This window comes from Cetorhinus maximus, chromosome 20 (genome assembly GCF_964194155.1).
Source record: "Cetorhinus maximus chromosome 20, sCetMax3.hap1.1, whole genome shotgun sequence".
NCBI lineage: Eukaryota > Metazoa > Chordata > Chondrichthyes > Lamniformes > Cetorhinidae > Cetorhinus > Cetorhinus maximus.
The window spans coordinates 27,428,513-27,444,806 of record NC_135898.1 but is presented as its reverse complement, the minus strand read 5'-3'; the positions used below and the strand labels follow the sequence as shown (position 1 = coordinate 27,444,806).

General features: G+C 43.8%; 1 protein-coding gene across 1 annotated transcript in view; it reads right to left on the bottom strand.

Annotated features, from left to right (window-relative positions):
- vps26a (VPS26, retromer complex component A) overlaps positions 1-16,294 on the bottom strand; it is a 52,639-nt gene that overhangs the window by 34,778 nt on the left and 1,567 nt on the right. The window contains exon 2 of the mRNA XM_078565815.1: positions 5,299-5,448. Coding sequence (XP_078421941.1) covers positions 5,299-5,448 — 150 coding nt within the window. The remainder of the gene's footprint in view (positions 1-5,298; positions 5,449-16,294) is intronic.

The following is a 16,294-nucleotide window of genomic DNA, read 5'->3' as shown; positions in this document are numbered from 1 at the left end:
GCATTAGCAAAAGCATTACTGGGGAAAGGCCAGTTTCACTAAACTGACAAAAGTGGATTGGAAACAGCTACTTGAAGGTAAATCAATGTCAGAGCAGCGGGAGACATTCAAGGAGGGAACAGTAAGGGTTCAGCAGAGGATATGGAAGGAAAGAATAGGACAAACTAAAGACAAAGAGGTAACCTAGGTGTACAGGCAGATGATGTAGACAAATCAGATGTAACGGTATTACAGTTGAATAAAGGCAACTACAGAGGCATGAGGGAGGAGCTGGCCAGAATTGACTGGGAGATGAGCCTAGCAGGAAAGACAGTGGAACAGCAATAGCAGGAGTTTCTGGGAGTAATTTGGGAGACATAGCAAAAATTCATCCTTAGGAAGAAGAAGCATACTAAAGGGAGGATGAGGCAACCATGGCTGACAAGGGAAGTCAGGGACAGCATAAAAGCTAAAGAGAAAGCATACAATGCGGCGAAGAGCAGTGGGAAACCAGGGGATTGGGAAGCCTACAAAGAACAACAGAGGACAACTAAAAAAGAAATAAGGAGAGAGAAGATTAAATATGAGGGTAAACTAACCAGTAATATAAAAGAAGATTGCAAGAGCTTTTTTTAGATATATAAAAGGGTAAGAGAGAGGAAAAAGTGGACATTGGGCTGCTGGAAAATGACGCTGGAGAAGTAGTAGTGGGGAACAAAGAAATGGCAGAGGAACTGAATAGTATTCTGCGTCAGTCTTCACAGTGGAAGACACGAGTGACATCCCCAAAGTTCAAGAGAGTCGGGGGGCAGAGGTGAGTATGGTGCCCATTACCGAGGAGAAGGTGCTAGGAAAACTGAAAGGTCTGAAGGTGGATAAATCACCTGGACCAGATGGATTACACCCCAGAGTTCTGAAGGAGGTAGCTGAAGAGATAGTGGAGGCGTTAGTGGTGATCTTTCAGGAATCACTGGAGTCAGGGAGGGTCCCAGAGGACTGGAAAATTGCTAATGTAACCCCCCTGTTTAAGAAGGAAGTGAGGCAAAAGACAGGAAATCACAGGCCGATTAGCCTGACCTCGGTCGTTGGTAAGATTTTAGAGTCCATTATTAAGAAGGAGATTTCAGAATACTTGGAAGTGCATGGTAAAATCGGGCAAAGTCAGCATGGTTTCATCAAGGGGAGGTTCATGCCTGACAAATCTGTTAGAATTCTTTGAGGAGGTAACGAGTAGGTTAGACAAAGGAGAGCCAATGGATGTTATCTACTTGGACTTCCAGAAGGCCTTTGACAAGGTGCCGCACAGGAGGCTGCTCAGTAAGATAAGAGCCCATGGTGTTAGAGGCAAGGTACTAGCATGGATAGAAGATTGGCTGTCTGGCAGGAGGCAGAGAGTGGGGATAAGGGGATCCTTCTCAGGATGGTGGCCGGTGACTAGTGGAGTTCCGCAGGGGTCAGTGTTGGGACCACAACTTTTCACTTTATACATTAATGATCTAGATGAAGGAACTGAGGGCATCCTGGCTAAGTTTGCAGATTACACAAAGATAGGTGGAGGGACAGGTAGTATTGAGGAGGTGGGGAGGCTGCAGAAGGATTTGGACAGGTTAGGAGAATGGGCAAAAAAGTGGTAGATGGAATACAACGTGGGGAAGTGTGAAGTCATGCACTTTGGTAGGAAGAATAGAGGCATAGACTATTTTCTAAATGGGGAGAGAGTTCAGAAATCTGGAGTGCAAAGGGACTTGGGAGTCCTAGTCCAGGATTCTCTTAAGGTAAACTTGCAGGTTGAGTCGGTAGTTAGGAAGGCAAATGCAATGTTGACATTTACTTCGAGAGGACTAGAATATAAAAGCAGGGATGTGCTGCTGAGGCTTTATAAGGCTCTGGTCAGGCCACATTTAGAATATTGTGAGCAATTTTGGGCCCCGTATCTCAGGAAGGATGTGCTGGCCCTGGAGAGGGTCCAGAGGAGGTTCACGAGAATGATCCCAGGAATGAAAGGCTTAACATATGAGGAACGTTTGAGGACTCTGGGTCTATACTCGATGGAGTTTAGAAGGATGAGGGGGGATCTGATTGAAACTTACAGACTACTGAAAGGCCTGGATAGAGTGGATGTGGGGAAGATGTTTCCAATAGTAGGAGAGACTAGGACCCAAGGGCACAGCCTCAGAGTAAAAGGAAGACCTTTTAGAACAGAGATGAGGAGAAACTTCTTTAGCCAGAGAGTGGTGAATCTATGGAATTCATTGCCACAGAAGGCTGTGGAGGCCAGGTCATTGAATGTATTTAAGACTGAGATAGATAGGTTCTTGATTGGTAAGGGGATCAAAGGTTACGGGGAGAAGGCAGGAGAATGGGGTTGAGAAACTTATCAGCCATGACTGAATGGTGGAGCAGACTCGATGGGCCGAATGGCCTAATTTCTGCTCCTATGTCTTATGTGCTAAATAAAAAATTTTGTTTGATTTCATAACAGGACAAAGCTGTGGTCTGTGTGTCTAGTTAACCATTGGATCCTGGGCTTGTTTCAACTTGTTGCACAGTGGTCATTTTGAATGCGATTGCTGCCCTCCTTTGTCAGTGGCTGAGCAATTATGCTGAATGAGCATGGAAAAACAGGCCCCAGATGGTTCAGTGTTTTTCCACTTCCAGGTATGGATTGACATCACTCTGATTTTGATTCCGATTTATCTCATTGTCTTTACATAGTGGGTGTCTCAGGTTATCCAAACAGACGTCTGCACTTTCAGGAAGGGGAAGTGGAGCCTGTGCAATGTTCCAGTTGGGATGAGGCCAATGTTACTGCGAGATGTGATCAGGTGATGAGCTGTTTGACTGAAAGTTCTGCTTCCTGAAGTTGAGCCCATGAGCATGCTACTGAATTTACACAGGATGATCAACCAAAACAAGGCACAATCTCAAGGTGGGATGAGGCAAAGATCAGACAGCTTAGGGACAGAGTGAGGGAATGAATGGTCAATGGGATAGAGTGAGTGAAAAATTACACCATGGCAAGTGCTGCACTGACAGAAGTACTGTCTTTGCGATGGGACATTAGAGTGAGTCCGTTCACTCAGGTGGATGTCAAGGATCCCATGGTATTATTTTGAAGAGGAGCAGGGGAGCTATCTCTGGTGTCCTGGCCAATATGTATCCCTCCCACAACACCTCTAAAAAACAGATAATGTGATCATTATCATATTGTTTCTTGTGGGCTCCTATTGTGCATAAATTGGCTACTGCATTTATTACATTACAACAGCGGCTACACTTCAAAAGTACTTCACTGGCTGTAAACTGCTTTGAACCTGCTGAGGCTGCAGGTTCTATATAAATGCAAGTTCTCTCTTTTAGAATTACAGGGACACAGGCACATAGGGCTGCAGGAGTTTCTAGAAATAGGCATCCAACTTAATCGGACTGTAAATCAGAAACTCTGATCATCCATTGTTCTTCACAAAGCATTACACTCTTATTATAAAACATCCTCTAATTCATAAAGCAAAATGAAGTATGAATATGAAAAGGCATGTTTTCACTTGGTTCTCAGAATCTGAGTACCACTGGCAAGACAGTGTTCATTGCCTCAAGAACACAAGAAATAGGAGCAGACCACACAGCCCATTAATCCTGCTCCGCCATTCAACACAGTCATGGCTAATCCTGGGCTTTAACTCATTTTTCCACCTGCTTAATTCCCTGAGAACAGGGAAATCTGTCTATCCCAACCTTAAATATATTCAACGATGGAGCATCCACAACCCTCAGGAGTAGAGAATTCCAAACATTCACAATCCTTTGAGTGAAGTAATTGCTCCTTACCTCAATCCTAGATGAGTGACCCCTTATCCTGAGACTGTGCCCCAGTGCTCTAGATTCTTCGACCAGTGGAAGCATTCTCTCAGTCTCCACCCTATCAAGCCCCTTCAGAATACTGTATGTTTCAGCAGGGTCACCTCTCATTCTACTGAACCCCAGAGAATAAGCCCAATTTACTCAGCCATTTTACCTGCTGATGCCAGGGACCAATTTAGTGAACCTTCACTGTACCGCCTGCAATGCAAGTAAATCCTTTCTTAAACGTGGAGACCAAAACTGTATTCCGGATATGGTCTCACCAAAACTTCATTATTCTTGTACTCGAATCCCTTTGCTCATTCCCAGAAGACGCTGTTCAGGTACCTTCTTTAACCACAGGGGTGCTTGCAGTCTAGATGCTTCCAGTGTGTTAGACAGAGATTTCCAGGATTCTCATCTGGTGATGAAGGAGGAATGACAATCTGGCAGGATTGTGCTCCTGATAGTTAGCAGTTAATGTGATTCCGTCATCAACACTGTGCTTTCCTTCCAGGAATTTCCTGCATATGTAAAGCAGGTTCGGAGCAGTAACACGCTCCTGAAGGATTTACCATCGCTGGGAAGGTGGAAAATTCATCGTTTAAGGCACCACAGCCATTTAAATGGAACTGCTTGCTTAGGCAAAGCAGCAAACAGCAGAGGCCAAGACAACTGATAGCCTCAGGCTGACATTAAACTCACTGGGCTTTGTTCTTTACAATCTTTACTTTCTTCAATCAACTGGTAAAATTTCCAAAATCAACAAGATCAAAGGTAGCTAATGTATTCCAATCTCCTTGTTTTTTCTCTTTTAGGTAGAAACCACCTGTTTGATTTCAATCTCATTCCTTTACCGACTCTTTGGTCCCTCTATCTGTTTTATTGCTATTACTTCTTTGGTGTAGAAAGGAAACAAAATATTCATTTGGGAATTAGACCAAATCCATATCGTCAGTTGCCAACTGATCCATTTTAAAACCAAACTAACATCATCAATTTTTCTAGAGAATTGTCGGCTAGTCTGATTCACTGATTGGCTCAGAGCACTGGCCAGTATAGTGATCTCTAGGTGGTGAGAATGGACAATACCCACATAAACAATGCCAATCCCTTTCTGCATCCTCAATTCTCACTGCACTTCAGCATAATTCATAAACTGCCCCAAACAATACTGAGAGAGAACACCATTGCTGCCCAGACGGTAAAGACTCAGGACAAGACCCACCACCACCACCATCTCAGAGTAATGAGGGGTGGGTAGTAAATGCAGAATCACCCACATACTGGGAAAACATACAAACAATGAGGAAAAGATGGTGACCATTTTCCAATAGTAATTTTATGTTTTCAGATGCTTCTTTCCAGTTAATCTCCATGTAAAGAGTTCAGCGTTTGAATCCCTCAAATCCTGCCTTTTCAAAAGAGGATTGGTGGAAGAAATGACCAGGACAAATGCACTCATTAGTAAATCCTTACCTTCCCTGTTACAGATTCACCATCATAAAACAGAAAATGTTTCTCTATTTTGCCATCTTCACTTTTAATTTCTGCTGTTTTCCTGGTGTCTGCATCATTAAGAACGATATTGATGTCACACACTGGAGTAAACAAACCGCCTAAGAAACTCTGGAGAAGATAGGAAAGACAAAAAAACTGTTACCACAGTCTACAAGTCCATAGTTGCACAAAGAATCCATCCATATACTCCCACCACCCCAAATGCATCGAGTTTTGTTTTATTCATTTGTAGGATGTGTGCCGCTGGTAACATCAGCATCATGCCAACCCCAAGTTGCCCTCGAGAAGATGGGTGAGCGGTCTTCATGAACCGCTGCAGCCCATGTGGATTACATTTTTTCTGGTGGTTTGAGACAACTGAGTGGCTTGCTGAGCCATTTCAGGAGGCAGTTAAGAGTTAACCACACTGCACTGGGTCTGGAGTCACATGTAGTTCAGACCAGGTAAAGATGGCAGACTCCCTCTCCAGAAGGGCAGTGAACCATTTGTGTTTTTAGGACATGGTCACCAATGTTCCTGCTAAGCAGCGCGAAAGAAACAACATTTGCGTGCTGCTGTGCAAAAATATTTAAAGGGACTGCGCACAAACACATTTTAAAGGGAATATTGGTTTTCATTACTGAAACTAGACATATTTATTTAAATGAACTTAAATTCCCCAACTGCTGTGGTGTGATTTCAACTCAAGTCTCCCTATTAATCCTTGACGTGTTAAATCACCCAGGCTGAGGAGCGAGTTATCTCCAAGCCCAACCCTTGTGCTACTGTGAAAAGATGACTCCTGTTCTCAGGAATACACATTACTACTGAAGGTGTCAATCTGTTCAGTTTGCCCGTTGTGGCTGGAGGATGTAACACGAATGGAAGTTCTTCTTTTCTCTATAGAACACAATGTGGCAGGAAATTCTTTACTCAGGGTTAGTAGTACATTACTATACAAGACAAGTCACAGAGCCCATCAAAAACATTTCCTTTTGCATGTCAATCCAACCTCAAATCCCTTATTTACACAATGCACTCCAATGTTCTTACCTGGTAACATCCCACAAAAGTTATTTGGATGAAAAATTTCCTTCTAAGTTTACTCTCTATTTCTAATTTCCAACTTGTGTCCCATAGCTAAATTTTGTATCAATGTGTTTCTATGTAAACTGTTTTTCTTGCCCTCATGTCAATGCCTTGATAATAAACACACCTGTTAACTCTAAATTAAAATAGTAAACTTGGTTATAAAGCAATTCAAGTCTGCTTTTGATACCTTCTTAGGTTCAGTGGTATTAGTCACTCTGATAACTGGATCCTATACTCCTTAAGTGCTATAGTAGATAGCATCTGTTTATTTCATAACGTAGCCCAGGGGTAGAATAATACTAAGATAAAAGCAAAAAACTGCAGACGCTGGAAATCCAAAACAAAAATAAAAATACCTGGAAAAACTCAGCAGGTCTGACAGCATCTGCGGAGAGGAACACAGTTAACGTTTTGAGTCCGTATGACTTCAGTTCTGTTGAAGAGTCATACAGACTCAAAATGTTAACTGTGTTCCTCTCCGCAGATGCTGTCAGACCTGCTGAGTTTTTCCAGGTATTTTTATTTTTGTATGGAATAATACCCACCTTACAATTGAAAAAGATATTTATGTGACTCCATTTGTCTCCAATCTTTTTCAAGATGAGGCCAGATACAAATTATGAAGTTGTTTTATTGAAAGCAAGAGGCACAGAAAACAATAAATCTGATTGAATCAAGTCCAATAAGTATAATTAGTTTTTACATAATAGTACAAAATTAATGAACACACCACACCTCCCTGCATCAGTCACATTTTAACAGAAGGGCCTGTGTCAGTCAACCCATTGTTATCTGGGAGCTCTCAACATAATTAGTGCAAGAGGTTCATTGTTGACGGAGTTTAACAAATTGATTCACAATCCTTGGGTAAACAACTTCAAAAACAACTTATTATTTTAAGCTTATCTGTGTTCAGATTCCGTATATGGATACACTTTATAGCACACCCCTTATATGCAACTTTGCCCCTCTCCAAATTATTTGTAGAAAACTGTGGAAGAAGATTCCGAAATGTGACAAAGCGTCTGCAGGAATTACATAAGACTAAATCGGATATGCGGCACAGAAACGGGCCATTCGGCCAAACCAGTCCATGCCAGTGTTTTTGCTCTACTTCAGCCTCCTCCCATTTTTCCTCATCCAAATCTACCATCGTAACTGTCTATTTGCTTTTCTCCCACATGCTTGTCAAATACTTTCTCAAAAGGGAGTCCCAAAGTTTTCACAGTCAATCCCATAATGTAGGCAAAATACAAAGAACCACAGATAAACAGATGAATCTCAAATTAACTTTTTGATGGCATTTTTGTGGGATGAATGTTGGCCAGGAGTCCTCCCTGCTCTTCAAATAACATCAGACAATCTTTCACATTCAGAACCTTGGTTAGTAACCCACCCAAGAGGCAGCACCTGACAATGCAACATTCCCTCAGGTTTGTATTAATGTAATTTAGATTCATGCACCTTGTTCATAAGACGTAGGAGCAGAAGTAGTCCATTTGGCCCATCGAGTCTGCTCCACCATTCAATGAGATCATGGTTGATCTGATAATCTCAACTCCATTTTCCTGCCTTTTCCCCATAACCCTTTATTCCCTTACTGATTAAAAATCTGTCTATCTCAGCCTTGAATATACTTAACAACCCAGCCACTACAGCCCTCTGCGGTAAAGAATTCCACAGATTGACTACCCTCAGAGAAGAAATCCCTCCTCATCTCTGTCTTAAATGGGTGACCCCTTACTCTGAGATTATGCCGTCTGGTCCTAGACTCTCCTACAAGGGGAAACAACCTCTCAGCATCTACCCTGTCAAGCCCCCTAAGAATCTTATGTGTTTCAATAAGGTCGCCTCTCATTCTTCTAAACTCCAATGAGTACAGACCCAACCTACTCAACCTCTCTTCATAAGAAAATCCCTCCATACCCAGGATAAACCAAGTTAACCTTCTCTGGACTGCCTCCAATGCCAGTATATCTTTCCTTAATTAAAGGGGACCAAAACTGTTCACAGTATTCTGGGTGTGGTCTAACTAGTGCCTTGTATAGTTTTAGCAAGACTTCCTATTTTTATACTCCATTCCCTCTGAAATAAAGGCCAGCATTCCATTTGCCTTCCTTATTACCTGTTGAATTTGTATGCTAGCTTTTTGGGATTCATGCACGAGGACCCCCAAATCCCTCTGTGCTGCAGCTTTCTTCAGTCTTTCTCCATTTAAATAGTATTCAGCTCCTTTATTCTTCCTGTCAAAGTGCATAACCTCACATTTTCCCACATTATATTCCATCTGCCAAGTTTTTGTCCACTCACTTAACTTGTCTATATCCCTCTGCAGACTCTCTGTGTCATCCTCACCACTTGCTTTCCCACCTATTTTTGTGTCATCCGCAAACTTGGCGATATTACATTCATTTCCCTCATCCAAGTCATTAATATGTATTGTAAATAATTGTGGCCCCAGCACTAATCCCTGTGGCACTCCACTAGTTACAGTAGGTTGCCCTCCTGAAAATGCCCCCGTATCCCAACTCTGTTTTCTATTAGTTTGCAATGAGAACGGAAGTAACTGGTTCAGCTTGGTTCAATGGCAATAATCTTGCGTTTGACTTAAAACCCTGCATCTTATTTAACTATAAACTCACAAACAGTTCCTATGTGGATTAAATTGAGGAAATGCTCATGTAAATTCCTTGTGAATATAGGCTCATGGCATAAACCAGCAATCAACATATTGTGCATTTAACATCATAAAACTCCCCAAGACACTTCAAAGTAGCCTAACCCAACAAAAATCGACAGAGTCAAAGGTAGAAACAACATTTGGATAGTTGACTACTTAGTTAGGAGTGTGATGGAACACTTTCCACTTGTCTGGATGAGTGCAGCTCCAACAACACTCAAGAGGTTTGACACTATCGAGGACGAAGCATCCTGCTTGATTGGCTCCCCATCCAGCACATTAAACATACACTCCCTCCGATACTGACGCTTTGTTGGCAGTAGTGTGTACCATCTATAAGATGCACTGCACAAACTCACCAAGGCTCCTTCGACAGCACTTTCCAAACCCACGGGCAGCAGATACATGGGAACGCCGCCACCTGGAAGTTCCCCTCCAAGCCACTCACCATCCCGACTTGGAAATATATTGCCATTCCTTCACTGTCACTGGGTCAATAGCCTGGGACTCCCTCCTAATAGCACTGTGGGTGTACCTACACCACATGGACTGCAGCGGTTCAAGAAGACAGCTCACCACCACCTTCTCAAGGGCAATCAGGGATGGGTACTAAATGCTAGTCTAGCCACTGGCACCCATATCCTGTCAAAGGATAAACAAAAAATCCCAACCCACTTCACAGGAGCATTATAAAACTAAATATGACATGGAATAGATACTTGGTCAAAGAGGTAGTATTTAAGGAGCAATGGACTAAAGATGAAGAGACACAGAGAAGTTAAAGCAGGTGCTTATTGCCTCAGCAGTTGAAGACATGGCTGCCAATGGTTCAGCAATTCAAATCAGGGACACAATAGGCCAGAAATAACAGAGCATGCATATCTTGGAGGGTTGTAGGGCTGGAGGAAATTACATAGGTAGATAGGGTTGAGGTCACAGATGTATTTAAAAACAAGATAAGAATTTTAAGATGAGGAGAAATTTCTTCACTCAAGAGGGTTGTGAATTTTTGGAATTCTCTACCCCAGAGGGCTGTGGAACTCAATCATTGAGTATGTTCAAAACAGAAATCAATAGATTTCTGAATACTAATGACATCAGGGGATATTGGGATAGTGGGAAAAATGGCAGAGAGGTAGATGATCAGCCACGATTAGTTTGAATGGCAGAGCAGGCTCAATGGGCTGAATGGCCTACTCCTGTTCCTATATTCTAAACTTCTGAGAATCGTGAACACTTGACCTCAGAGTTTTCTGTTTAAAAATCCCGATTTCTCAGCGAGTTTTCCTGTCCCTGTTTTATCTCTGGTGCTCACAAGGGTAGGGTCTATGTCAGAAAACCCTAGTATGTTCTCAGGACTAGGAATCTCCCAACATAATGGGTGCAAAGTGTTTAATGATTACCAAGACAGGCTAATGGACTGCTTACATTTTCCATCTTGGGAGAATAAATTGGATAGATACATGGATGGGAGAGGTCTGGAGGGTTATGGACTGGGTGTAGGTCAGTGGGACTAGCGGAATAATATTTCGGCACAGACTAGAAGGGCCGAATGGCCTGTTTTCTGTGCTGTAGTGTTCTATGGTTCTATCATCACATGGCACTTAAATAGTATTTACAGCACAGAAACAGGCCATTCATCCCGATCAGTCCATATCAGGTGTTTATGCTCCACTTGAGCCTCCTCTAATCTCCTCTAAATCTGTCATCTTAACCCTCCATTCCTTCCTCCCTCATATGCTTGTCTATCTTCCCCTTAAATACATCTAGACCATTTACTTCAACCAGCCTCTGTGGTAGCAAGTTCCACATTTTCACTGCTCTCTGGGTGAAGAAATGGTGACTATCTGATATTGAGGGCCTCTAGTTATGTCTTTACCCACAAGGGGAAACATTCGCTCTATGTTCTTTTAAATTTGTTCATGGGGTGTGGGCATCACCGGCTAGGCCAGCATTTATTGCCCATACCTAATTGCCCTTGAGAAAGTGGTGGTGAGCTGCCTTCTTGAACAGCTGCAGTCCCTGTGGTATAGGTACACCCACAGTGCTGTTAGGAAGGGAGTTCCAGGATTTTGAACCAACGACAGTGAAGGAACGGCGATATAATTCCAAATCAGGGTGATGAGTGACTTGGAGCGGAACTTCCGGGTGGTGGTGTTCCCATCTATCTGCTGCCCTTGTACTTCTAGATGGTAGAGGTCATGGGTTTGTACGGTGCTGTCAGAAGAGCGTTGGTGAGTTTCTGCAGTGCATCTTGTAGCTAGCACGCACTGCTACTGTGCGTTGGAGGTGGAGGGAGTGAATGTTTGTGGATGTGATACCAATCAAGCAGGCTGCTTTGTCCTAGATGTTGTTGAGCTCGTCGAGTGTTGTTGGAGCTGCACTCATCCAGGCAAGTGGTGAGTTTTCCATTGCACTCCTGACTTGTGCCTTGTAGGTGGTGGACAGCCTTTGGGGAGTCAGGAGGTAAGTTACTCACCACATGGTTCCTAGCCTCTGACCTGCTTTTGTAGCCATAGTATCTAAATGGCTAGTCCAGTTAAGTTTCTGGTCAATGTTAACCCCCAGGATGTTGATAGTGGGGGATTCAACGATGGTAATGCAATTGAAAATCAAGGGGGGATGGTTGGATTCTCTCTTGTTGGAAATGGTCATTACCTGGCACTTGTGTGGTGCGAATGTTACTTGTCACTTGTCAATTCAAGCCTCTGACCTGCTGTTGTAGCCACAGTATTTATATGGCTAGTCCAATTCAGTTTCTGGTCAATGGTAACGCCCAGGATGTTGGTGGCGGGTTGATTCAGTGATGTTAATGCCGTTGACCATCAGGGGGCGATGGTTAGATTCTCTCTTGTTGGAGATGGCCATTGCCTGACACTTGTGTGGCGTGAATGTTACTTGCCACTTGTCAGCCCAAGCCTGGATAATGTCAAGGTCTTGCTGCATTTGGACATGGACTGCTTCAGTGTCTGAGGAGTCGTGAATGGTGCTGAACATAGTGCAATCATCAGTGAACATCCCCATTTCTGACCTTATGATGGCGGGAACGCCACTGATGAACCAGGTGAAGATGGTTGGGCCGAGGACACTACCCTGAGGAACTCCTGCAGTGATGTCCTGGGACTGAGGTGATTGACCTCAAACAACCACAATCATCTTCTAGATGGTAGAGGTCATGGGTTTGTAAGGTGCTGTCGGAAGAGCATTGGTGACTTTCTGCAGTGCACCTTGTAGATAGTACACACTGCTACTGTGCGTTGGAGGTGGAGGGAGTGAATTTTTGTGGATGTGGTGGGCCCAAACACTCATTTCAAGTGAAGCAGCATTTCACTTGCATTTCCCTCAACTTAGTCTACTGCATCCATTGCTCCTAATGCGGTTTCCTCTACATTGGAGAGACCAAACGCAGACTGGGTGACCACTTTGCAGAACACCTTCGTTCTGTCCGCAAGCATTACCCAGACCTCCCTGTCGTTTGCCATTTCAACACTCCACCCTGCTCTCATGCCCACATGTCCGTCCTTGGCTTGCTGCATTGTTCCAGTGAAGCTCAACGCAAACTGGAGGAACAGCACCTCATCTTCCGACTTGGCACTTTACAGCCTTTCGGACTGAATATTGAGTTCAACAATTTTAGATCATGAACTCTCTCCTCCATCCCCACCCACTTTCTGATTTTTCCCCCTCCTTTTTGTTTTTTCCAATAATTTATATAGATTTTTCTTTTCCCACCTATTTCCATTATTTTTAAATGTATTTCCATCCATTGTTTTATCTCTACCTTTTAGCATTTTTCAATTCCTTCACCCCACCCCACCCCCACCAGGGCTATCTGTACCTTGCTTGTCCTGCTTTCTACCCTTAATTAGCACATTCCTTTAGATATCACCACCTTCAACACCTCTTTGTCCTTTTGTCTGTGACATCTTTTGGTTATCTCCACCTATTACTGACCCTCTATCCAGCTCTCTTGTCCCAACCCCCCACTTAAACCAGTTTATATTTCACCCGTTTTCTATTTTTCCTTAGTTCTGTTGAAGAGTCATGCAGACTCGAAACGTTAATTGTGCTCCCTTCCACAGATGCTGTCAGTCCTGCTGAGTTTTTCCAGGTATTTTTGTTTTTGTTGACAACTATCTTCCGTTGTGCTAGGTATTGAGTCTAACCAGTGGAGAGTTTTCCCCGATTCGCATTAATTCCAGTTTTGCTCGAGGCTCCTTGATGTCACACTCGGTGAAAAGCTGCCTTGATGTCAAGGGCAATCATGGAATTCAATCCGGAAAGGTGTGAGGTAAGGCATTAGGAGATGGCAAACAAAGCAAGAAGATACTCAGTAAACGAGAAGCTATTGAGAGGGGTTGAGGAAGTAAGACACCTTGGGGTGCATGTCCACAGGTCCTTGAAGGTGGCAGGACAGGTGGACAAGGTGGTAAAGAAAGCATATGGAAAGCTTTCATTTAGTGGGCAGGGTACTGAATACAAAAGCAGGGATGTAATGATGGAACTGTATAAAACCTTGATTAGGCCACAGCTGGAATTGTATACACAATTCTGGTCTCCACATTACAGGAAGGACATAATTGCTCTGGAGAGAGTGCAGAAGAGATTTACAAGAATGTTGCCAGGGCTTGCAAATTGCAGCTATGAGGAGAGGCTATGGTTGTTTTCCTTAGAACAGAGGAGGTTAAGGGGTGACCTAATTGAGATGTACAAAATTATGAGGTGCCTAGATAGGGTAGACAGGAAAGACTTGTTTCCCCTAGCTGAGGGGTCAATTACCAGGGGGCGTAGATTTAAGGGGATTGGTAGAAGGATTAGTGGGGACATGAGGAAAAACCTTTTCACCCAGAGGGTGGTGGGTGTCTAGAATTCACTGCCTAAGTTGGTAGCTGAGGCTGAAACACTCAACTCATTTAAAAAGGTACCTGGACCTGCATCTGAAGTGCTGTAACCTGCAAGGCTCCGAACCAGGGGCTGGAAAGTGGGGTTAAGATAGTTTCTTTTTTCCCTTTTGCCAGCGCAGACACGATGGGCTGAATGGCCTCTTTCTGCACTGTAACCTTTCCATAGTTCTAGTGTTGTAGCTCTTCTGGAACAGTTTGGCTAGTCCTGGAGCACAAGTCTTCAGTACCATTGCTGCAATGTTGTCAGGGCCCATAGGCTTTGTGCCACTCAGTGAATTTGCATGGATGGCAATCCATCTGACCCAGGGTTTCATTATCTCTAAGCTTGGCTAGTTTATCAAATATCTATGTTCCTTCTATCTTAAATGGTTGTTGTATCTTTTTGATCTTTTCCTCTAATGTCATGCGTGCCCTATTTGTTTCCCTGGTAAATACTGAAGCAAAGTAATTATACACTATTTCTGCCTGGAAGTTTATGGTTTGTATCCCTTAGTGGCTTGATCCCTATCCTGATATTTCTATGTCGGTGGAATACATTCCTGGATAATTTAACCTTGTAGATCTTCAGCCTTCCGATTTTTTCCAAATTTCTTTCCTAGCCTTTTCATATTCCCATTTGTCATGTTCTCCTTTGTTGTCTATTAATTTAGTGTATGGCTTTCATTTCAAATTTTCCCTGATTTATTTATTTGTCCTTGGTGCATCACTACTGGCTTGTTTGTTCCTGCTTTTGAGTAGGATATAATTCTCCTGGATCCTGATGCTCAAGTTTAGGAGCTGCCACACATTGGCCAAGACCTGCTCACCACCACAAATAGCAGGAAGTTCATCTGGTACAATGTAAATGGAGCATTCCTCCACTTCCAGTTTTAAGACATGGACTATCATCCTGAGGTTGACTTATTATTTTTGTAAAGGCAATCCCAAGCTACAGCTTCCTCCCTGTACCAGGTGCCTCTCGAGGGCAGACAACCTCTGCCATCTGTCAAGTGTCTTAGTCCTTTCCAGCTCTTCTGCCATTGTTGTTCTGGGTCTTGTCATCAATACAACCTCACCCTCTTCCCTGTTCTACTGTACCAATTCATTTCAAACCCCATCCCCATATCTTTCACTATTCTCTACTATATGGCCATCAATACAGCACTAAAGAAAAGTTCATAGCTTCAGTCCGATCCAACCGAGGCATCACCTGTCAAACCTACAGCATCTCCTGCTGCCACTCAGCCACACACTGGACATACTTGGCACTTGGTTATTCTGTTGGACTATAAAGCTACTTCAATAATTATTTGAATGTAAATTCAAATGCTAGTATTGCTTTTTGAGAATTTGAATTCTGCTTAAGAATCTGGAACTAAAAAGCTGGAATCAATGAAATCACTGAATTGCGTACAATGCAAACTGGTTCACTGACACCCATGTAGGGAAGGAAATGTGCCATGTGTACCCAGTCTGTGTGTAAATGTGACTCCAAGCCCATACCAAGTTGACACTTACTTGTTCTCTCCTCTATTGGTGTAGCAAGTGGTTCAATTGCATCAAAACAACTTGCAGCAGTTCAAGGCCTGGGCACATGGGATATACAATAGATGCCAGCCACACACAGAAAGGATGATTGTTATTTTAAAAATTGCCCAGCCTGGTCAACATTCTCATCCATACCATACATCCTCTCAGCTGTCCCAATCCAGACCAGCTCCCAGGATTTCTGTTTGTTTATAGTTATCCTTTGACACAATCCTCAGCCCAATCTCTATACAATCTCTCAGCAATATGAACAACACAGGATTATTCTTCATGGTTACACACTGGGCACTAAGATTCAGGATAACATCCACTGACAGAGAGAAGACACTCTCCCCAACCCACTCCAATCAGGATCATCAGGAAGAGAGCGAACAGAGTCCGGGTTCGCGCCGGGATTGGGATTGGGACCGGGATTCGCACCGGGATTGGGACCAGGGCTCGCACCGGGACCGGGATTCACACCGGGATTGGGACCAGGGCTCCCACCGGGACCGGAACCAGGGCTCGCACCGGGACCGGGATTCACACTGGGATTGGGACTCGCACCAGGATTGTGACGGGGATTGGGACCAGGGCTCGCACCGGGACCGGGATTCACACCAGGACTGGGACTCGGACCGGGATTCGCACCGGGATTGGGACCAGGACTCGCACCAGGACCGGGATTGGGAACCGCATCGGGATTTGCACCGGGACCAGGATTGGGAACGGGGACCGGGATTGGGAACCACACCGGGATTCGCACCGTGACCGGGATTGGGACCAAGCCTCG